Raw genomic sequence first — 24,136 nt, 5'->3', positions numbered from 1 at the left:
CCATAGAAAGTGCTTTTTAGTCCAAGACTTAATCTGAAACCGCCCCTGAATGTCCTGATCATCACAATCATTACAAATGGTAAAAACATAGTAATCATTTTGTAAAATATATTTTCACTCCATTTCCTCTAAAATATATATGATACTACGTCATCATAGCATTTTGAAGAGAAGATCTCTGATATTTCATGTTAGATATTTAAATCCCCAGAAAGTAGAAGATTTGTAAAAAAAAAAAAAAAAATGGATTTACCTGCGGAGAATACCTGTAGAGTCAGAAGGAGAGAGAAGAGCACTGCTCCTGTTAGTTTGACATCCATTGTCAAAGGAACATGCTGAGATCTGTGCAGAGGCCTTTTAAGACAAGGAGTGGATCTGTCTGTCTCACCGCTCTCTATAATTACTTTGATATTTCTGCACATTTTAGATTTTTTATCCAGGTGTCTGGCTGGAACAGAGGTGTATTAGCATGTTATAATTACCTTCAGAGGAAATGGTAACAATAACACCTGACTCAGACTCATAGCTACCAGACAGTGCCATCATTATATTGTGCAAAAGAGATTGTGATAAGTAAGCTCAAATGATAAGTAGGGTCTAGTCTGGGGCAATTTATCTAAATAAAAAGGGAATCTCCATCTCACTCACTCTCTCTCTCTCTGACTGTGTGCGTATGTGTGTGTGTGTGTGTGTGTGTGTGTGTGTGTGTGTGTGTGTGTGTGTGTGTGTGTGTGTGTGTGTGTGTGTGTGTGTGTGTGTGTGTGTGTGTGTGTGTGTGTGTGTGTGTGTGTGGGGGAGAAAGAGAGAGTGTCTGAGAGAGAAAGAGAGAGAGTAGGGGGTTAGGGAATATGCACTCCCAGGGACACCATCAGACACAACATGGGCTGCATACCAAACAGGTCCCACTGTTCAGCTGGTCCCTATTGTGGACAGCATCTAGGTTCAATTGAAATTATATAAGCAGATAATATAAGCCGACTAAACCCGTTATATAAGCAGATAATTGTGTTTAAAAATGAACACAGAGAATAAAAAAATAAATGTGCATGAATCTTCTATTGTCTCGTTTTGTGAATTTTTTGCATGGAAAGAATGGCATGTTTGATACCTTATTTGTTTCTTTACGTATATATATTTTAATTAATGTGAATGTTTTGAAAATAATCGTATATAGGTCAAATACACACATTTTACATAAAAGTGGCGGTGTGGTCAAATCTAATTCCCCTTTAAGAAATGTGACACTTGTCCTCTGATCAGCCACGTAGCGCCACGTCTAGGCGCTTGCGCATTGGCTAAATGTAACTCAAGTTCCGGGGTCGGGCCAGGAGGTTGTGTACAGTGTAAAAAGTCAACATTTAGGCGCTTTTACATTATTACACAAGACCCATCACGGCAGAAACCCTTTCAAAGTTTATTTAAGACTGTTGGAATTGCAAACAAATCTCTAAGAGGACGTCAAAGACAATGAATTTCTTCAGGGGAGTGATGGGTGGACAACCCGCGGGGCCACAGCCGACTGGAGCGGAGACGGTGAGAAACGAAACTCGGCTAGCATGTTAGGCTAACAAGCTAGCTAATGTCACACACAACCTGGTGGACAGAATCGTAGGACAACTGTGTGTAGCTAAACTTTAGTTGTGTTTATAGTTGCTAGACACGCAAATGTGTTCAATTTCACGTTTTCCAGGCTGAAAGACCGGTGTAGGCCTTGTAACGGTGCTCTATACAAATAGCCTCACGAGCACAGACATAATGTGTCAATCAATACAGTGATTCACGGAAACATTTCTGCAGAGTTAGCTAGCTCAGCTGGTTAGCCTAATTGGCACAGGAGAGCAATTGAACGGGTGTAGCCTGCTGATAGTCCGGAGCTGTCAGCGTTTTTTGGGAAGAAAAAGCTTGACATGACCGGCTGCCACTAAATGAGCAGATGTCTTCGTATGTGATAGTTTACATGCCTTGCATCCATCCAACTGTTTACTGTCATCTGGGAGATTATATATGGCTACTTGGATTGCAGTGCACAAACCAAAAACACAGCCAAATTCCACATGAATCCATTGGTTGTGAATGGGTCTCCTGCTGGCATTCCTTTCATGGTGACAGAATGGGGAGGGGCTGCGTGACGGTGATATATTTAAGTCCCTTCCCCGTGCCATACAGGAGAATGTGTGTGATATCTCAGGCTGCTATCAAAAGAAGGCATTTCAATCTGAATGGTGCATATGAATTAGTAATAGATAGAGATCTCTGTCTTCAATCAATCAATAAAATGTATTTATAAAGCGCTTTTTACATCAGCAGATTTCACAAGCACTTATACAGATACCCAGCCTAAAACCCCAAAGAGCAAGCAATGCAGATGTAGAAGCATGGTGGCTAGGAAAAACTCACTAGAAAGGCAGGAACCTAGAGGAACCAGGCTCTGAGGGGTGGCCAGTCCTCTTCTGGCTGTGCCGGGTGGAGATTATAAGAGCACATGGCCATTTAAGGCCAGATCGTTCTTCAAGAAGTTAATAGATGACCAGCAGGGTCAAATAAGAATCACAGGGGTTGTAGAGGGTGCAACAGGTCAGCACCTCAGGAGTAAATGTCAGTTGGCTTTTCATAGCCGAGCATTCAGAGGTCGAGACAGCAGGTGCGGTAGAGAGATGTTTGTCCTTCAAGGACAAACATGCCAACATAGGGCATGAGACAGCCTATAGGGAGGAGGTCAAAGACCTGGCAGTGTGGTGCCAGGACCACAACCTCTCCCTCAATGTCAGCAAGACAAAGGAGCTGATCGTGGACTACACGAAACGGAGGGCCAAGCACTCTCCCATTGACATCAACGGGGCTGTAGTGGAGCGGGTTCAGAGCTTCAAGTTCCTCGGTGTCCACATCAGTAAGGTCCTATCATGGTCCAAACACACCAACAGGCATGAAGAGGGCACAACAACGCCTCTTCCCCCTCAGGAGGCTGAAAAGATTTGGCATGGGCCCTCAGATCCTCAACGTTGCGCCATTGAGAGCATCTTGACTGGCTGCCTCACCGCTTGTTATGGAAACTGCTTGGCATCCGACCGCAAGGAGCTACAGAGGGTAGTGCGTACGGCCCAGTACATCACTGAGGCCGAACTTCCTGCCATCCAGGACCTCTATACCAGGCAGTGTCAGAGTAAGGCCCTAAAAATGGTCAAACTCCACTCCGGCCACCCAAGTCATAGAATGTTCTCTCTGCTACCGCACGGCAAGTCTGGAACCAGCAGGACCCTGACCAGCTTCTATCCCCAAGCCATAAGACTTCTAAATAGTTAACCCAATAGCTACCCGGACTATCTGCATTGACCCTTTTTTAAGCTAAATTTTTTGACTCATCACAGACACTGCTGCTACTGTTTATTATCTATCCTGTTACCTATTCACTTTATTCCTAGCTTTATGTACATATCTACCTCAATTACCTCGTACCCCTGCACATCAACTCGGTACTGGTACCCCGTGTATATAGCCAAGTTATCGCTACTCATTGTGTATTTATTATTACGTGTTATTACTTTTCTGTTCTTTTCTTTCTCTGCATTGTTGGAAAGGGCCGTAAGTAAGCATTTCACTGTTAGTCTACACCTGTTGTTTACGATGTGACAAATAAAATTTGATTTGACTGAACTTAGATTGAACACATTGTCCTGAATCTGCAGTAGATGTATGCCTATGTATCAGTACATGATTGCAGGGGGTGGTAGGTAGCCTAGTGGTTAAGAGCATTGGGCCAGTAAGCGAAAGGTTTCTGGTTCGAGCCGGCAAGGTGGAAAAATCTGCTGTTCTGCCCTTAAGCAAGGCAATTAACTCCCACAACAACTGCTACTTGGCCGCCAATGACGTGGATGTCAATTATGGCAGCCCCCCGCACCTCTATGATTCAGAGGGGTTGGGTTAAATGCGGAAGACACATTTCGGTTGAATGGATTCAGTTGTGCAACTGACTAGGTATCTCTAACATATTGTGTTAACTATTAATTATTTTGATTGAACCACAGATCCATAAGCTGTGTGACCGCGTGGCCTCCTCCACACTCCTGGAGGACCGCAGGGACGCTGTCCGAGCCCTCAAATCCCTCTCAAAGGTAGGAGACAATCACATTAGGCTAATCTCTATTGTTGCACCATTGTTACACTGTTGATGCACCTTTGTTGTGTCATGATTGTACCATTGTTACACTGACAATTGTTACTCATTATTTATAAATGCATGTTAAAGCATTGAGGCATCAGAGACCGTTTATGATGTCACACATGTAGCTTAGGCCTCGTCTAAATATGAGCTTTTCTCCTGTGCATTGTTTTAAGCGAACAGCGCTAGAGTTCTCTTTTGATGTTCGTTATCTTGTGAGCAGGGACACATCCCCCTATCACCCCTCACTCATCCCCCTATCACCCCTCACTCTATGTAAACATACTCAGGCTCTATCTAAACAGCCTGGGATGGGCTGTGTCTCAATCCTCTTAAATCACCTCATTATCTCGCCACCTTTCCTCTTTACACTGATCAGGAAAGACAGACTGGGGAAAAGTAATGTAGGAATTCATGGGTTGCATCTCCGTCACTTGGTCGCATCGTTGCCATTGTTATCAACATTCTACAGATGCCGCAGCATCTGACTAATGGTTAAGTCTTTCTGAACTAATGTTAATGACTATTTAGTCAAATTTACACTAGAGTGGGCTGGAAATACGATGACATTGCTAAAGTAGACAAATAATTAGTAGAAAACAACTTTGCCATCATTATGATGTCGTCAAGTTGACTTTAGAGAGATGGCAATGTTGCCATGAGCTAGCAAAGTTCTTCAGAAATAGCTAGCAATGCTAACGTTAGCTAGCTAAAATTTGGGTGCTCTCGCTTCAATCTTAGCTAGCTAGCTAACGTTATACTGCATCTAAAGTCAATCTGGAGACATCAAAATGACGACAAATGCGTTTCCTACTAATTATTTGCCTCCTTTTGAGATGTAATCTGTTTCCAAGTCACAGTAATGCACTAGACAAAATGTTCATCACCCATTGAGACTGCATTGAGTAGAATGCTCAGTTGGGCATCAGTCCTAAAACGAACGTTCCAAACAGTTTTGTGACGAAACGTGCAACCCATGAATAGGGTGGAATAAGGAGGGTACCTATTGTTGGCTCGATGCGTTCACTGGTCCAGTTCTCTTTAAAAAAGCACTGTTGAGAAAGAAGACAAGGAAAGGAAGCCACTTTTTGAGTATTGACATGTTGAGTACAAACCTGACTAATTCCCTCAGTCCCTACTCTCTACTGTATTAAAGGTCTAGAGACCTCTAGGCCATAACTGACTGACTGGCCACTAGCTGCCTCATCAACCATGAGTAATGAGTTTATCAGGCATGAATAAGGAGTTTAGGGGGAATGGGGTCACACACAGACAGACAGACAGACAGACAGACAGACAGACAGACAGACACAAGGACAACCCAGCCAGACAGCGCATTTCAGTTTGCCCAGTAGTCATTGGTTCAGTCCAGTGTCATCAGATCAGAGATGGCACAAGCCCGTTCTGTTATTCTGTCAGAATGTATTGTACTAAGGCCTGTATTTTACCTAAGGTCATGTGTGGAGCTAAAACGTGTATTGTTCATGCAGACACAGGCGGACATCAACAGTTATGGAGGAGCACTGAGGAAAAACAGGCATAGCTTAGAGTTAAAGCAAAAGTAATATCCTCTGATCCAAGGGCTGCCTAGGGGAAAACAATGATTTGCTGTTCTCCTGACTTGACTGTTGTGTTTTGATTTGTAGAAATATCGCTTTGAAGTTGGCACTCAGGCTATGGACCACCTGGTTCACGTACTGCAAACTGACAGGTATGTTTTGTGTTTGTTTCTATGATTTAAGAGCTTTATTCCTAACCCTTGCCCTATGCTCCTCATTAGCACATTGTAAAAGTCTGGTGGGGTGATTTAAGGCGAGCGTTTTGTATGGTGCTCGGTCGTTGCTAAGAGTACTTAATATTTCAGGGACTTAGGGGATGAAAGCGGTGCTTGTTTTGTTGATATCCTACCCCTCCCATTTTTTGCAGGTCGGACTCTGAAATCCTTGGCTACGCTCTGGACACACTTTATAATATCATCTGCAACGACGAAGAGGAGGAACAAGGTGTTTAGGTGTTAAAAACCTAGTCCTCTTCTACAGAGGGTTGTGAACAGGCCCCAGAACTATCAATCATTTAGTATTTAGTCATTGTGGAGCCTCTATTTTTAACTGCATGTTCAAAAACACTCCTCCTTTTTGGAAAAATGTTTTTGAATGACAACAAGAAAGCCCTATTCTAGTAACCATAGCATGTGTAATTGAGTTCAATTATTGCCAATTAATTGGACTTCAAATCAAAATGGACCCTGTCGTCCTCTTCCACACTCGCCCCATTTCTCTCTCTTTCTCTCTCTCTATTGATGTTAATTGCTATGTATGTAAAGATTCTCATCTCTCTCTTCTCTTCCATGTTTAAACTCTACAGACGAATCTGAAGGTAAAACTCTTGTTTGTGCATGACGCCCCCCCCCCAACCACTAGTGACGCTTCTTGTAAATGACATGCATCGTTCCTCTCCGTTGGTTGTTTTGCTCTCCTGTGGTGCACAGTAGGTTCTTAAACTGAAATGCAGCGCTTTGGCAGAATCAATGGATAAATACTAGGGCTATATTTATGTCTTCTGTACGAGTCGAATTGTCTGACTCTTGTTCTGCACCTCATCAAAGTGGGTATAATTAAGGATATAGCTTTGGATGGGGCTTCAATCTCTTGCTCTCCCCCCTTCTTACAGACATGGCGGCCACACCCCCTATCCCTGTCTCAGGGAAGCATAAGAACATGCCTGTGTCTGGTCAGTAGTAGTACTGTAGACTAACTAGTACACAGAAACCTCACCGGTGTGGTAACTCTTACTAGTCAACTGAACTAACCTCACTAAAATGTGTTGGAATGGGTAGAATGGTTTAATATAGTAATGACTGGGGGGTAATAACATGTCACTAATACCACTCCTGCCTCAGCCTCTCTCCTGTCCTGCAGCATTTGTCTTCCCATTGCTCTTCTGCTTTTCCTCACAATTAGTATATGTAGTCAAACGCACATCACTCTTCACAGGGTGCTGGGACCAAAACGTTTTGGTTCTAAAAGAAGAATGTTAGATTCTAAAAGAATGTTAATTCTAAAAGCATCCTCTTCCTCACAGTTCTACATTTTAAACCATGTGGTGAGGTTATTCTAGTATTACAGATTGTCTCTATCTGGTTGTTCCTGGTGGGAAATATTTTATTTTGCCTAGAACCCTAGATAATTGAGTGTGTTGTGTATAATACGATGCTCCAGTACTTTTGTGTGCTTTTAGACTGGATGTGAACCAATTCACTCTGCCCTACCACATCCCCTCTCGCTAACTCCTCTCCCCTACCTCTCTCTGGTGCTAGCCTACCACAACCCCCTAGCATCAACACCCCTATCCCTCTTGCCCCCTCCATCTCTCCCCCTGTCTTTCTTTCTCTGGAGCCTGTTCATGAGTAGGATTAGAATTTTGAGTTTTCCCTGCCTGGTCACATTGTCAGGTGGACAAACTCCTGGTCCTATTCATGAGGGTCAGTCTGAACTAGGTACTGCAAGATTCACTAACCGTTCCTTAATAAAGATCTATTCATACTCCGGCTCAATTGATTTATAGATCAAAACATCTGTGCAGTGCCTCGGTGAGATTGATCTCTGAACAAGCACTATTCTATGACCCTCTCCAGCCTTGCCCTGAAACATGGCTGTAGACTCCTATGTAGAGTAGCCATGTCTCATGTGGCAACTTCCGGCTTAACATGGCACACCCAGAGGTCTTTAAACCTTTGACCTTTGACCTTTTCAGATGAGAACGCCCAGAAGCAGGAAGAAGACCTGGGAGTCCTGTTCACTGACAAGTTCCTCGGCGACTCTGAGAACGTGACACTTCTACTGACTCTGTTAGAGGTAAACAGACCAGAGACCCAAACATCTACTTTGTGTCTTTATGAGAGCTAGTGGTCTCTAACCCATGGTCTCTGTGTTAACTAGACCTGGAGACCCATTGTGTGTGGTGGTTTACAGACCAACTGGCTTCATAATTCATAATATGAGCATAAGCCTAAAATCTGCTCTGCTTATATACAGGATTACAAGGGTGTAGTTGATTTCCCACCCTGCCTGTGACACTGACTCCCTGTCTGTTTCAGGAGTTTGACTTCCACGTGCGGTGGCCAGGAGTGAAGCTGCTCACCGCTCTGTTGAAGAACCAGTGTAACCAGGTCCAGGGCGTCATCCTGGTCAGCCCTATGGGTGAGTCCTCTAACAACTGACCTGGAAATAGCTGCTGCTGAATTGTCTGACATCGGCCTTCGCCGACAACTGACCCAGAATCAGCTGGTGTGATTTTGATTTATCCTCTCAATATTTTATTTATCTCACTGGTGAAGTAGTAGTATGTCAAGAAGTGCTGGTCTTGTCTCTTTTATGCCCTAAAGCAGATTACCCTAATTAGCCTACTTGACCATTAGTATAGTTATTTTTTGACTGATTCGCCTGCCTGGTCTCTGAGTTATGTTGTTGTTAATGGTCCTTCTTTCTCCCCTGCAGGTGTTTCTAGACTGATGGACCTATTAGCTGACTCCAGAGAAGTCATCCGTAATGATGTGAGTACTTCTCCTACTGACTGCTCCTTCAGATGGTCTTTAGTTGTAAGACCCGTAAGGTCACAGGAGCTAGCTACAGTCTGCTAGTTTACCTTTCTGGTGATACAAGACACTGGGACGGTTTCCCAGACACAGAAGTCGTCTTCGACTAAAAAAGCAAGTCTTGTTTCTGGGAAACCGGCCCAAAATCATACTAGCTGGTCTTATATCAAATCAAATTGTATTGGCCACATGCGCCGAATACAACAGGTGTAGACATTACAGTGAAATGCTTACTTACAGCCGTTAACCAACAATGCATTTATTTTGTAATAAAAAAAAGTAAAATATAACAACAACAAAAGTGTTGAGAAAAAAAGAGCAGAAGTAAAATAAAATAACAGTAGGGAGGGGGGTACCGGTGCAGAGTCAATGTGCGGGGGCACCGGCTAGTTGAGGTAGTTGAAGTAATATGTACATGTGGGTAGAGTTAAAGTGACTATGCATAAATAATAGACAGAGTAGTAGCAGCAGCGTAAAAAGATGGGGTGGGGGGCCAGTGCAAATAGTTCGGGTAGCCATGATTAGTTGTTCAGGAGTCTTATGGCTTGGGGGTAGAAGCTGTTGAGAAGTCTTTTGGACCTAGACTTGGCACTGGATGGCAGGACCTCTATATATATATGGGCTTGTTGTTTCTGTTTCTTTGGCTATATGACCACTAAATCAGAGCTACTTTGATCGTATACCCTCAGGGCTTGCTGTTGCTGCAGCAGCTGACCAAAGGCAACGCGGCCATCCAGAAGATTGTGGCATTTGAGAACGCTTTCGAGCGTCTCCTAGATATCATAACAGAGGAGGGCAGCAGTGATGGAGGTAAATCAAATGGAGGAGTAGTGCCATATATGCATTCAAGCTAATTGGCAATCAATGGATCCATTTCTTAATAAATTACTTTTTATATGATTTAAAATGACATATTTCAGTTCATTCACACTGACCAACACCCACCCTTCATACTTACGCTCTAGCATATTGGCAATTCATCAATTTCTTAATAAATTAAATGTTATGTGTTAGAAAAATCAAATAATTTCACAAATGTCTTGACAAACATCCACCCTCCATCTTCTCTCTGTCCAGGTATCGTAGTGGAGGACTGTCTCCTGCTGCTCGTCAACCTGCTGAAGAACAACAGCTCCAACCAGAACTTCTTCAAGGAGGGCTCCTACATCCAGAGGATGAAGCCTTGGTTTGAGGTGGGAGACGACAACTCTGGCTGGTCCGCCCAGAAGGTCACCAACCTCCACCTCATGCTGCAGGTAGGACGCACCACACCACACCACAGACCTGACCTGATGGTACTTACATTTCATTCAGGGAGAATGGGGGTTTTGAGCCCTGAGGAGTTGACAGAGCAGTGTGATGGTCTGTTATGCTCAACTATTAGGGTCTGTACAGTTCACTATTGTATTGCCAGTATTGGGGGGGGGGTTCTGGTGTAGAGAATGTCGACTGTAGCACTGTCTCATCCTTCCATCTCTTCTCTGGTGCAGTTGGTGCGAGTCATGGTCTCCCCGGTCAACTCTCCTGGAGCCACCAGTAGCTGTCAGAAGTCCATGTACCTGTGTGGCCTGCTGCAGCAGCTCTGCACCATCCTCATGGCCACCGGCGTGCCTGCTGACATACTCACTGAGGTAACGTAGACGACTGTTGGAATGGACCAAAAACACTTTCTTTCGGTCTTTCTTTCCTTCTTTCTGGATTTGGTGAAGCTACCGTCACTTATGTTATTGTGTTAGATCAGTGTCTCAGTATCTGTCACTGTCTCACTCTTTCTTTCTCCTGTTCTCCTCTCAGACCATCAACACTGTGTCGGAGGTGATCCGCGGCTCACAGATCAACCAGGATTATTTGCATCTGTCAACGCTCCCTCCAACCCCCCAAGGTGAGTTCCACCAGACAGAGGACTGTAATCAGTTATAACACAGCCACAGAGTGGAGGTCATCTCTAAAAACACGTATCCCCTGATCCCAGATCTGCCATGGTAGTGCACTAATATAGTAGAAAGGGTGAAATTTCAACACAAAACAAACTCCATTATCTGATCCCAGACCTGCCATAGTGGTGCTGCTGATGTCCATGGTCAACGAGAGGCAGCCGTTCGTGCTGCGCTGTGCCGTCCTCTACTGCTTCCAGTGTTTTCTCTACAAGAACCAGAAGGGCCAGGGGGAGATCGTAGCCACCCTGCTGCCCTCCACCATCGATGGTCAGTTCAGTTGCACTGAACCTCCAGACTGAATGTGTTGCTATTACAAAGCTATGACCACATTGTACAGCTGTAGATGGCATATCATGAATATATATATATATATACTGTAGGTTATTGCTTGTTGTTCTCAAGTAAAAAAAAGTATAGTAGAAAATACAGTGGGGCAAAAAAGTATTTAGTCAGCCACCAATTGTGCAAGTTCTCCCACTTAAAAAGATGAGAGAGGCCTGTAATTTTCATCATAGGTACACGTCAACTATGACAGACAAATTGAGGAAAAAAAATCCAGAAAATCCCATTGTAGGATTTTTAATGAATTTATTTGCAAATTATGGTGGAAAATAAGTATTTGGTCACCTACAAAAAAGCAAGATTTCTGGCTCTCACAGACCTGTAACTTCTTCTTTAAGAGGCTCCTCTGTCCTCCACTCGTTACCTGTATTAATGGCACCTGTTTGAACTTGTTATCAGTATAAAAGACACCTGTCCACAACCTCAAACAGTCACACTCCAAACTTCACAATGGCCAAGACCAAAGAGCTGTCAAAGGACACCAAAAACAAAATTGTAGACCTGCACCAGGCTGGGAAGACTGAAACTGCAACAGGTAAGCAGCTTGGTTTGAAGAAATCAACTGTGGGAGCAATTATTAGGAAATGGAAGACATACAAGACCACTGATAATCTCCCTCGATCTGGGGCTCCATGCAAGATCTCACCCCGTGGGGTCAAAATGATCACAAGAACGGTGAGCAAAAATCCCAGAACCACACGGGGGGACCTAGTGAATGACCTGCTGAGAGCTGGGACCAAAGTAACAAAGCCAACCATCAGTAACACACTACGCCGCCAGGGACTCAAATCCTGCAGTGCGAGACGTGTCCCCCTGCTTAAGCCAGTACATGTCCAGGCCCGTCTGAAGTGCATTTGGATGATCCAGAAGAGGATTGGGAGAATGTCATATGGTCAGATGAAACCAAAATATAACTTTTTGGTAAAAACTCAACTCGTCATGTTTGGAGGACAAAGAATGCTGAGTTGCATCCAAAGAACACCATACCTACTGTGAAGCATGGGGTTGGAAACATCATGCTTTGGGGCTGTTTTTCTGCAAAGGGACCAGGACGACTGATCCGTGTAAAGGAAAGAATGAATGGGGCCATGTATCGTGAGATTTTGAGTGAAACCCTCCTTCCATCAGCAAGGGCATTGAAGATGAAACGTGGCTGGGTCTTTCAGCATGACAATGATCCCAAACACACCGCCCGGGCAACGAAGGAGTGGCTTCGTAAGAAGCATTTCAAGGTCCTGGAGTGGCCTAGCCAGTCTCCAGATCTCAACCCCATAGAAAATATTTGGAGGGAGTTGAAAGTCTTTGTTGCCCAGCGACAGCCCCAAAACATCACTGCTCTAGAGGAGATCTGCATGGAGGAATGGGCCAAAATACCAGCAACAGTGTGTGAAAACCTTGTGAAGACTTACAGAAAACGTTTGACCTGTGTCATTGCCAACAAAGGGTATATAACAAAGTATTGAGAAACTTTTGTTATTGACCAAATACTTATTTTCCACCATCATATGCCAATAAATTCATAAAAAATCCTACAATGTGATTTTCTGGATTTTTTTTTCTAATTTTGTCTGTCATAGTTGACGTGTACCTATGATGAAAATTACAGGCCTCTCTCATCTTATTAAGTGGGAGAACTTGCACAATTGGTGGCTGACTAAATACTTTTTTTCCCCACTGTATATAGTGGAAAAATATAGTGGATCGGAGGCATAAATAATCTTCATATATCTATTGCTTAAAATCACTTTTTTCCTCCTCCCTCCCTCCATCTCTCTCCCTCCCCAGCCAACTCCATCTCGGCGGGCCAGCTGCTGTGTGGAGGCCTGTTCTCGACTGACTCCCTGTCGAACTGGTGTGCTGCTGTGGCCTTGGCCCATGCCCTGCAGGACAACCTGACCCAGAAAGAGCAGCTCCTCCGGGTGCAGCTGGCCACCAGCCTGGGCAAGCCCCCCGTCTCCCTGCTGCAGCAGTGCACCAACATCCTGTCACAGGTACGACACACAGAGAGAGAGAGAGAGAGAGAGAGCACGTTATGTGACACACACACACGTGCACAAGCGACTATGTCAGACCAACATCCTGTCACAGGTACGACACACAGACAGACAGATAGACATGCTAACGTGCTACGGGGGGGTGGGGGGGTATTCAGACTTTACCAAACGGTTAGCACCAAGGCGGGAGGGAGTTGTAGGTGTAGCTGATCAAGAAATATTAGGTTGAAAACTAAAACTGCCATTTTGAAAGTCTTATCAGTGAAACATAAACAACAGAGTGGATGGTTTGAAAGGTGTCTCTGTCTGGTTGAAAGTATTGCCTTAGATTCAAATAGTTGATAATTTGTCACTGCAGGTTTTCAGCTCACCTTGTCATTGGCTGCGTCCCAAATGGCACCCTATTCCCTTTATAGTGCACTACTTTTGAATAGGCTGTCATTTGGGACTCGACCATGATGTCCCACAGTAGTTGGGAGTGGTTCTCAGACAGTCAACCTGTTGCTTGTGTGTGAAGTTGCGAAGTGTCACGTAAGGTTGTTGTGGTTTTGCAGGGGGATAAGATCAACCGGAGGGTGAGTATCTGGGGTGTGGGCAGCACCTGTCTGTCATGGTTTGGCTTTGGCATCAGCAGGATCCTCCTATATGTTCCTTACGTTGGGGGTTACGTTTTGGCTTCTCTGTCCTGTTTTCGTGCCTCCAGCCCTCTTTGTGTTTGCCTATCTCACCCGTGTTTGTCGAGTTCTATACTGGTACTGGTACTGACCCTTCCCTTCCTCCCAACTCCCATAAGCCCCTGCTTTGACCCTTGACCCTCTTGCTGTGTCCGTTATATGGGGACTTGACTGTTGTGGAAGGATGCAGCAGCCACTGTGGAACTCTGTCTGTTCCTCTATAGATCTGTTGTTGTGAGAGGGGTTACATGCATTATTATTTTCACCACTGCTGTTTCTCCTCCTGTCCTCTAGGTGGCAGCACTATTATTAAACTTACCGTTTCAACTGGGGTCAAAGATTCTCCAATTAACATTTGTGATAATTTGTGTTCCCCCTTTTTTCTCCTTTGGCCCCCCCCTTCTCAAACATTTGGTGTTTTTTGCATTACGTCACCATTGGAGGCGAAATCTGAAAAGGTGATTTCCTTATGGTTTGATAGTATACCATGTCATTACTATTTATTGTCACGCACCGACCTCCATTTGGAAAGAACCCTCTTCTTTCTCACACCCTTCATCGCCCTTACAACAGGAGAGAGGTCTGCATTGCCACAAACATGCGTTGCCTCCCAAATTGCACCCTATTCCCTATATACTGGGGCTCTGGTCAAAAGTAGTGCACTATATAGGGAATAGGGTGCCTTTTGGCACACAGCCATGCCTGAACTATGCAGTTTAAGTGAGGTAACTTAATAGTGCCCATCACTCACTGCATATCATTAAGTCAGCAACCTTTTTTTCTTATTCCCATGGCAATGCATGGATACTGTAAAGCCATTTGATTATTATTATTATTAGCTTTTGTGGTTGCCACTCCAACAGACGCACTACACAGAGGCTCTAGCTTTGCATGTGTTGTCAGCAACATTTTGCAGCCGTGCATTAACTTGATTATAGCTTTGTTCTTTTTGTATGTGAATGTGTAAATAGTCCAATAGTCAGATTTGGGCTCTTATGGATTGTGTAGAGGATGACAAATGTGCCAATATGCTATTATATTCCTACCATGCCGTAACATTTTCATAAGTCCTGTTGTATCACCTGCTTAGCTAAACTGCAGAGGAGTTGCATCATTCTTTTGTGATACTGGTAGTGATGGTAACCAAGGCCGTTGCTACAGTAACAGTATATTGTGGAACACTTAAGGGTCCTGAAAAAGTGTTTGTTTTTAACGGGATCTGAACTAACTCGGGTCATCCTATGAAATGCATTGCATGGTTGACCTAACCTAACCCTGGTTTATTAATAATGTTCATTTAGATTTTGTCCCTTTTGTTGTATTTGAATAACTTTATTAATCACTAACGGTCTGCATTGAAGTCACTAACGTGGTACTCTTGAAACATTTATAACATGGTATTTCCTGCGTAACTGCCAGATACAATGTTTTCCCCCACAGAAAACTCACAAGGAAAAAAGAAAGTTTGAAAGTTGACCATGTGCCAGCAAAATTGCATACCATGGCATTTTTATTTACCAGCGCACAATAGTCCTTATATCAGTCTCAAAGTGCCATCAAGTTATATTATAAAGTTCCTATTCAACCTTAAACGTCCCGGTTGGGAATAGATTAGAAATGTGTATTCATTTTGTTGGCCCTTAAAATGCTGTGTATTTGGTTGGATTAAATCAAACGTGTCGTCCGGAGATATTCAGGAGACTGATTTAATTGGACAAAATGAGACGCAATGATAAGTTGTCTTAAACAGAAAAATAAGACATGCCTCATTATAATATGGGGGGGGGGCAGACGTTTGAATTGAACCCAGCTGAATGAATCTACTCTCCATGTTGAGGAGTTGTTCTTGTTCTGACACAGAGACCAGGATGTGGTCCAGGACTAGACTAAACCGTACATGAGTCCTAGATCACAGGCCATCATCAGGCTCTGTAGACAATGTTCATGTTCAATACCTTTTCTTTTACTCAACCCTATGCTGATGTTACTGCGCTATATTTGTGAGTGTGTTTCTTAACAAGACTTTGGTGTGTGTGTGTGTGCGTGCTTACGTGTGTATGCATGCCTGCGTGTGTGTGTGTGTGTGTCATCCACAGGGCAGTAAAGTGCAGACGCGGGTCGGTCTCCTCATGCTGCTGTGTACCTGGATCAGTAACTGTCCCATCGCCGTCACACACTTCCTGCACAACCAGGAGAACGTCCCCTTCGTATCCTTCTTCAGCAAACCATCTAGCTCAACATCACTGTTCTATTTCAGTTGTCTGTTGCAGTTCATTTCACTCAGATGGCTGGAATATCTATGATTAGCTTGGTAGTGCAGTCTGTCCTTTAACCAACTCCTCTCTGTGTTCGTTCACCACATACAGGATAGTATTGTATTGGATATTACATACGTTATTCCATGGAAGTTCATGAGGCCTTATGTCTTGTGTTGCTAAGAGAATAAGAGAGATCAGCGCTACACAGTGGATGCCAATGAATGCACCAATCATTGAGAATTGTCTTGAGAAAGGGGATTTAATGGCAACAAGGCCTATGTTGCTGTGACCCTTGACCCCTGGTGCCCTGTAGCTGACAGGTCAGATATCAGAGAACCTGGGGGAGGATGAGAGGCTGGTGCAGGGCCTGTGTGCCCTCCTACTGGGTATCTGCATCTACTACAACGACAACTCTCTGGAGAACTACACCAAGTAGGATATCTAACTACGACCCTCATAATAACTACACCAAGTAGGACATCTAACTACGACCCTCATAATAACTACACCAAGTAGGACATCTAACTACGACCCTCATAATATCGACACCAAGTAGTACATCTAACTACCAAGTAGGACATCTAACTGCAACCCTCATATTAACTACACCAAGTAGGCCATCTAACCGCGACCCTCATAATAACTACACCAAGTAGGCCATCTAACCGCGACCCTCATAATAACTACACCAAGTAGGCCATCTAACCGCGACCCTCATAATAACTACACCAAGTAGGCCATCTAACCGCGACCCTCATAATAACTACACCAAGTAGGCCATCTAACCGCGACCCTCATAATAACTACACCAAGTAGGCCATCTAACCGCGACCCTCATAATAACTACACCAAGTAGGACATCTAACCGCGACCCTCATAATAACCTACACCAAGTAGGCCATCTAACCGCGACACTCATAATAACTACACCAAGTAGGCCATCTAACCGCGACCCTCATAATAACTACACCAAGTAGGCCATCTAACCGCGACCCTCATAATAACTACACCAAGTAGGCCATCTAACCGCGACCCTCATAATAACTACACCAAGTAGGCCATCTAACCGCGACCCTCATAATAACTACACCAAGTAGGACATCTAACCCTCATAATAATGCATCCTCTTTCACTCTCATACCTTATACTCTCATAACCGCAGTTAGAACTACATAAAGTATGACATCTGCTACCCTGATATTTTAACGCATACCCTCTCATACTACACCTGGGTTCAAATAGTATTTGTTTTCTTTCAAGTATTTGTTTGATTGAGCTTGGAACCAATATTAAAATAGCTCCAAAAGTCCAAAACCTATTTGAGCCAGGTTGTCTCATACACACAGCCTTTCTACACCTCTTCACCCTACACCAGCAGTTAGAAGCACACAGTGATGCCACTACAATGAGAACAACAACTATGAGCTGCCTCATTCAGAGGGGTTGGGTTAAATGCGAAAGACACATGTCAGTTGAATGCATTCAGTTGTGCAACTGACTAGGTATCCCCTTTACCCTTCCCTTTCCTTAGCTTTAATGCTAACCCTGCCTGTCTTGTCCTCCCCCAGAGAGAAGCTGAAGCAGCTGATTGAGAAACGCATTGGGAAGGAGAACTTTGTGGAGAAGCTGGGCTTCGTCACTAAACACGAGCTGTACTCCCGCGCCGCCCAAAAGCCCCAGCCGGTCTTCCCCTCCCCTGAACAGATGCTGTTTGACCACGAGTTTACAAAGCTGGTCAAAGAACTGGAAGGTTGGCAAACCTAACCTCATTACAACCATAACCTAATCTAAATACAACCACAACTTCAAGCATTTCGATGCACCTGTGATAATCTTCAAATCAGCGTACACGACCAATAAACTTTGATTTGACCCTAACCCAAGTACAACCAGAACCACAAATCAGTTTGTGTTGCTGTCTTCTTTGCTCTTCTCTTGGGTGTTTTTACCACTGTGTTAATCGTGTGTGTGTGTCCATCCACAGGCGTGATAACGAAAGCGGTCCACAAGACGAGCGAGGAGGAGAAGAAGGAGGAAGAGGTGAAGAAGACTCTGGAGCAACACGACAGCATCGTCATCCAGTACAAAGATCTCATCAGAGATCAGGTAACTGACCTCACACACTATTAGGCAGAAGGCCGAAACGTATGCTCTGTTCCTTTTCTATTTTCATTGGCACGTTGCACTTTCACCTTTTCTATTATTTTGAGCATGGATGCAATTAATTATACTATAACCCCTCTTTGCATTATTCCTTGTCATGGTTTTGAGTGCGAGTACATTTTGAACCCTACAGATGTTTTCTGTCCCACCAACCGGCTGCCTTTCATTCTAGCTTGTCCTCAAACCCTCATACTGGCTTTCTACACACACACACACACACACACACACACGCCACGCACGCACTCACACGTCAGAAACCAACTCGGCATGCTTTCAAGCATCACAAGTTTATATACACCCTCTACCCTTAGTTTAAAGGCCGCGTGCAGTCAAAATGCATTTGTACAACAGCTGATGAAACTTACACTGTAAAAGTGTGAAAACATTTTATCAGTGTTATTTCCTGATAGTTTCCGGTTGAAAATACAGTCTGCACAGGACCTTCTAATCAGCAGGTTTACATGGGCGGGAGTTTCGGCATGACCAATAACAAAATGTTCCAAACCTCTCTGCCAATAACAACAGCTAGTTTTCAGTTTTCCAAACCACACTCGGACCACTAGCTAAATTCTTGCTTGAGGAATAGTTTTTGGCTAAATAGTTATTTTAGTCAATTTTAATGGAAAACTATTACCGTAAGGTACACTCGCCGGTCACAACCACACAACCCATTTCATACAATATTCAACGGCCCTATCCCATTACCCTAAGAGGTCTAGTTGTGTGTTTTGGCCAATGTCTCTTGTCTTGTAAAGAAGTGTCTGTCATCTCTCAACCAGGACACCCAGATCCAGGAGCTGAGGGAGCAGGTGTCCACCCTGTCTCTGAACAGTGAACAGATGCAGACTCAGATCACACAGCAGCAGTCCCAGATCCAGCAACACAAAGACCAGTACAACATCCTCAAGCTGAAACTAGGTACTGTAGGCTAACCTGGTATTACACAGCAAAAAATGGCCTCTGAATCCATTGGAAAAGAAGAGCGCAACATCGTGCTTGGATCTATTGCTAATTAATTTTTTTTGGGGGGGTGGGGGCTTATCAACGTAGATGTTCATCGTGTCAATTCCATGTGCCACTGTCTATAATGGTAGTTGAAATGGAGGTGTATTACTGATGCGGACTTTTTGCGACTGCACTTGTTGATGATAAATAGGATTGTAAATGTGATAATGACTGATTTTAATGTGTGTTGTGTCCAGGTAAAGACAGCCAAGGTCTGTCCTCCAGCCAGGGGGAGGGTGCTCACGTTAACGGGCTCCACTCAGAGGAGCTGAGCCAGCTCAGAGAGGAGGTGGAGGAGCTCCGCAGACAACACACACTACAACACACACAGCTCAGCGAAAAGGACTCACTCATCAACACACTGGTGCGTGTGTGTGTTTGGGGGGGGGGCAGATATCAGAAACATCTCTGGGTTATCCCTCCCTGTGTTAAGAGTTCTATGTAAATGTAATGTATCGTGGATGTTTCTTGAATTGGACAAGATGGACCTGAAGAATGACTGACCGATTCATTCTCTTTTGTGGGTTAGTAGATCTGAATGGCGGTTGATGATGATATCTAAGTGCTGCTTTATCATTTCTGATAGGAAGTCTCAGCCGTTGAGCGCTTCCTGTTCTAATAGTTGTGATGTCTTGTAGAGGTGCGAGGCGGAAGCAGCACAGACAGCTGAAGGTGGAGCGGAAGGGTCCAACAGCACAGCGCTTCTCAGGGTAAGACCCAGTCACAGACGGTACATGTGTAGAATACACATGAGTATAGTCATAGCCCACTGTATTCTAGAGACATTATACTGATGACTGAGTTACTGATGGTTGTTCCCACCAGGAGGTGGAGTCGTTGAGGAGTCGTGTCCAGGCTCAGTGTGCAGAGATCAGCCAGCTGCAGACAGAGAGACAGGAGCTCATCAGGAGAGCTGAGGCCGTGGTGAGAACTCACACCCAGCCATCACCATGTCTTGAGACGTCTTAAGGCTGTTGCATACAAACCCCCCCCAGACAGTTCTTTGGTCCATATTTCCCATTTTGTTATGCATGACTGTATATGTTATGACCACTGCACTTAGTACAGAGATGTAACTACTCACTCTCTCTCCTTCCCCCTCTCTTAGTCCTCGGCCCCAGCCCCCAGCATTGAGAGCTCGGCAGACACAGCTAAAGTGTCTGAACTGGAGAGCAGGCTGGCTGCTCAGACCACAGAGACAGAGAGACTTAAGGTACTGTACCATCACCAACATCTCTGTAGGTAGCTGCTGTCTGTTCAGAAGGGAGCAGCATTCAAATACAAAGGGATTGAACAGGGGTACTCAACTCTGACCCTACGATGTCCGGAACCTGCTGGTTTTCTGTTCTACCTGATAATTAATTGCACCCACCTGGTGTCCCAGGTCTAAATCAGTCCCTGATTAGAGGGGAACAATGAATGCAGTGGAACTGGCTTCGAGGTCCAGAGTTGAGTTTGAGGTGTATAGAACAGCCTGATGGTCTGTTTTGTAGAATAGAGGGTCATGTCAGCTCTATACTTACATTGCATTTCTATCTGAAACATTCTGAAAGTTTCACCTCGCTGAATAAACGTATTGAGTTTGCCTGATCGAGGGCTGCGTTTACACAGGCAGCCCAATTCTGATATTTTCTTTCTCCCACTAATTGGTCTTTTGACCAATCACATCAGAACTTTTCACATCAGATATTTTTCTGAGCTGATCTGATTTGTCAAAAGACCAATTAGTGAAACAAAGATCAGAGTTGGGCTGCCTGTGATATCACCCTATTAGTAACTGACTCCTGACCGTACCCAGCTAAAGGTTGGCTGAGACGTTGTGAAACCTCTCAATTATTCAACATCTTAAGTATGACCTTTGTGTATGTGGCCACTTCCTCTCTCTAATGCTAGTGGGGAAAAAACTTCTGCACATGATCATCCGATGCAGTTGAATTATTAATGTTTTTGGTCAGACGGCCATGTTGAAACCATGCACTTCCTTGTTAGCTGCCCTACCTCTCTCTCTACCTTCCTCCCCGCCAGGAGGAGTGTCGGGGCCTGAGGGAGGGACGTGTGGGGCTGGAGCAGCAGTTGGCATCGGCCCAGAGCACGGTGGCCATCGAGCAGATGGAGAAGACCAAGCTGCAGCAGGAGGTGCAGGAGTCCAAGAAGGAGCAGGACGACCTCCTCATGCTGCTGGCCGACCAGGACCAGAAGATCCTCAACCTCAAGCAACGTCTCAAAGACCTGGGAGAGACGGTAGGAGAAACCATCTGTTCCTATTGTAGTGTTCTCAAAATACAGATGAAGAATCCTCCGTCTCAAGCAGAGATTCAAAGGTTAATGTTATTATTATGGTTTTAGTGGAGTTAGATGGTTAGGTTAGTTGGATGTTGAGAGGTTTTAGATTTATCTCATATTTATTTAATATTTCATTGTTACATGTTGAGCTGGTTTCCTGGGGAGCTGTGATGAGTCATTCTACCTGTGTAGTAGTTGAATGAGGACATAACTTGTCGTCCTAACCAGCTAGCCCTACGTCCCTGTACTCCCTGTGTCCTAGTTAGAATGTGACCCTCTCCTTACAGATTGATGAAGAGGAAGAGGATGAGCTAGACGCCAGGGACCAATTTGATGACGATGAAGACGAGGAGGAGGAGGAGGAGAACAATGACTAGAGAGAGACTGATGAAAAAGAGATGGAGGGATGGAAATGTGGCAGACGAAAGGCAAAAAAGACATTACTGCATTTCTCTAGCCATGTTGTTCTAATACACTACTAGAAAAAAGGAGTAATGGGACTAGATGGATTTCTATCGCTCCATCCCACCATGCTACCTTCTTCTTTCTCCCCCCATCGTGTCATCCATTTTAATGTGTAGATTATTTTATTCCAAGATGGTGACAAAGAAGATCCCCCCCCCCCAAAAAAATGGACATTCTCAGTGTGTTCATCTCTGCCATCTTCTACCACATAAACAGCCCAGAGAGACACTTCATGAATTTCAAGCCTTGTTGTTTCTACTACAGTAGCGCCATGTTAGGCCTATGCAGTTATCGATTCAATAACCAGGCTTAGTCTCATCTTTACCACGCACTGTCGCAACTCTGAAGAACGAACGCAATTAGAGAAAATAACATACGGCAAAGACGGACGGCTGTGTGGACACCAAGCAGTCGGGCGAACGGATGCCCTCTTTGACCGCCTCTTTCGTTACCATGGTAACCCGTTGAAGACCTGTAAGGGGCTTTGAGGCTCGATGTCCCCCCCCCTTCGTATCTGTGTATACACTCTCACTCTGGGCACCAGTTCAGTTCAATACGTTCAGTCAGTGTTCTATTTCCAACATTCACAACTGTTTCCAATATGAGTTTGACCCCTCGGCCACAGCTACAGTACTGCTCTGCAATATGCTGCAACGTTCGCTGATGATAGGAAAATATGTAAAAGAGATATTTTTGCAACTTTTATGTCAAGTCCTGACCTGACATCCAGCTTCTCTGTATGATTGTTGTGTAACTTATCGATTTATGAGCCACGTTGAAATAAATAAAATGATCTATGAATCTGTACAACTTGTAGGAATAATTTTGAATACTTACTGTACGCTTTGATTACCGTTTTTACTAAATCTGTTTCATAGATGAAAACGTAATAGGAATTTGCCATTTCAATTCAACTGTATTTTATGTAATTTCACTGGTGGTATTAACTTAAGAAGTAGCTGAACTTTTTAAACCAACATTTGAATCAACTAAACTACTAAAGTAGCTATATGAACCCACGGGGCTGGTTTCTGCCTGTTATTTTAAAGACTTCTAGAAGTTTCCTCATATTTTTTCCTATTGGTTGTATACGTATTACATTAGCCTTGTACCTTGGTGAATGCTTTGCGTAAAGACATACTGATTCTGAATAGAGACATTTGACCGTAATTGTTGATATAAGAAATATCGACCATCCATCTGGGTTCCACTTTGAAGCTTTCGGTGTTTGACAAATGAGATATAAACATTGATTTCACTTTCTAGCTCTAATGAATTTCACAGTTTTAGTGTGAAGCGCTTTAGTAAAATGCTAAGCTAGGAGAAAATGGCCTGAAATCCAAATTGATGTGCTCTGTTTCCCCATTGAGCATATCAGTTAGGATTGCAGGCTAAAGATAAATACTACAGTACTTCTATATTTACAATATGGAGTTTCTATCGCATTACTGGGGAAAGAATGGAAAATAATTAGCTTTTGCCCTTTTTAAAGGTTCTCTTGCAATATTGAATTTCAGTAGCGTTGTTTTTTTTGTTGTTGCTTTCAGACAAGTCACAATGACATCCAAATCTAGACCCCTAATTTGAACAGTGCCATTGTTTGTGTATGGTCTCTGCATAAAGTTTCAGTTTTTGATTAACTGCACCATTGTTTCCTTGTTTTCCCTGTTTTGTTTCTTTCTTGTTTTCCTTGTTTGGTAAGATACTAGACCCTCCCTTAAAATAGATCTGGTTTAATTTCCAGTATTGGACAACACAGATTCTTTAGAATACCACACCCTTCATACCTCACATATTTTCAGTCAATTGAAACTTCATTAGGTTCATTTTATATAGGAAGACCTCATCCAGCCTTAAACCATCAGTATTTCAGTTGATTGATAGACAATTACGTTCATTTCATATGGGAAGACTTCATCCAGCCTAACCTATCCGTATTTCAAATACTGGCCCGCAAAGTGTTGAGGGGAATGCTTCCTGGAAGGCTTCCTGGGAGGCTGATGATAAGACGATCCACGCCTGGTTCTGGTGAAGGTGAACCACGTGCTGCCTGGAGGCTCTCTACTCTCCTCTTAAGCTGTAAACACTTTCCTGCCATGTTTCCACAGCGCTGGGCCCAGTTGCCAAGGCAGGCAGCAGGCACACTCCCTGGCTTTCCAGCCCAATGACTCTGAGGACTGGGTGAATGTAGCATACACACACACATATATTACACACACACAGGCTGAGGTTTGACAGTAGTACTGTATTTTCTCTGCAGAATGG

General features: G+C 44.0%; 1 protein-coding gene across 1 annotated transcript; it reads left to right on the top strand.

Annotated features, from left to right (window-relative positions):
- The first annotated feature begins 1,287 nt into the window (after positions 1 to 1,287).
- Positions 1,288 to 23,516, top strand: uso1 (USO1 vesicle transport factor). The gene is given in 27 exon segments (XM_041843180.2): positions 1,288 to 1,533; positions 4,023 to 4,109; positions 5,803 to 5,867; positions 6,083 to 6,159; positions 6,521 to 6,532; positions 7,910 to 8,010; positions 8,253 to 8,355; positions 8,653 to 8,708; positions 9,440 to 9,560; positions 9,828 to 10,006; positions 10,241 to 10,381; positions 10,545 to 10,596; positions 10,599 to 10,632; positions 10,800 to 10,954; positions 12,815 to 13,020; positions 13,578 to 13,598; positions 15,794 to 15,904; positions 16,269 to 16,387; positions 17,524 to 17,705; positions 17,940 to 18,061; positions 18,898 to 19,036; positions 19,321 to 19,487; positions 19,762 to 19,833; positions 19,949 to 20,047; positions 20,232 to 20,336; positions 21,149 to 21,364; positions 21,694 to 23,516. Coding segments are annotated over 27 exon segments (2,898 nt in total). The 5' UTR covers positions 1,288 to 1,467; the 3' UTR covers positions 21,784 to 23,516.
- The last annotated feature ends 620 nt before the right edge of the window (positions 23,517 to 24,136 follow it).

Source organism: Coregonus clupeaformis, chromosome 22 (assembly GCF_020615455.1).
Source record: "Coregonus clupeaformis isolate EN_2021a chromosome 22, ASM2061545v1, whole genome shotgun sequence".
NCBI lineage: Eukaryota > Metazoa > Chordata > Actinopteri > Salmoniformes > Salmonidae > Coregonus > Coregonus clupeaformis.
This window is presented reverse-complemented; position numbering and strand designations above follow the sequence as displayed.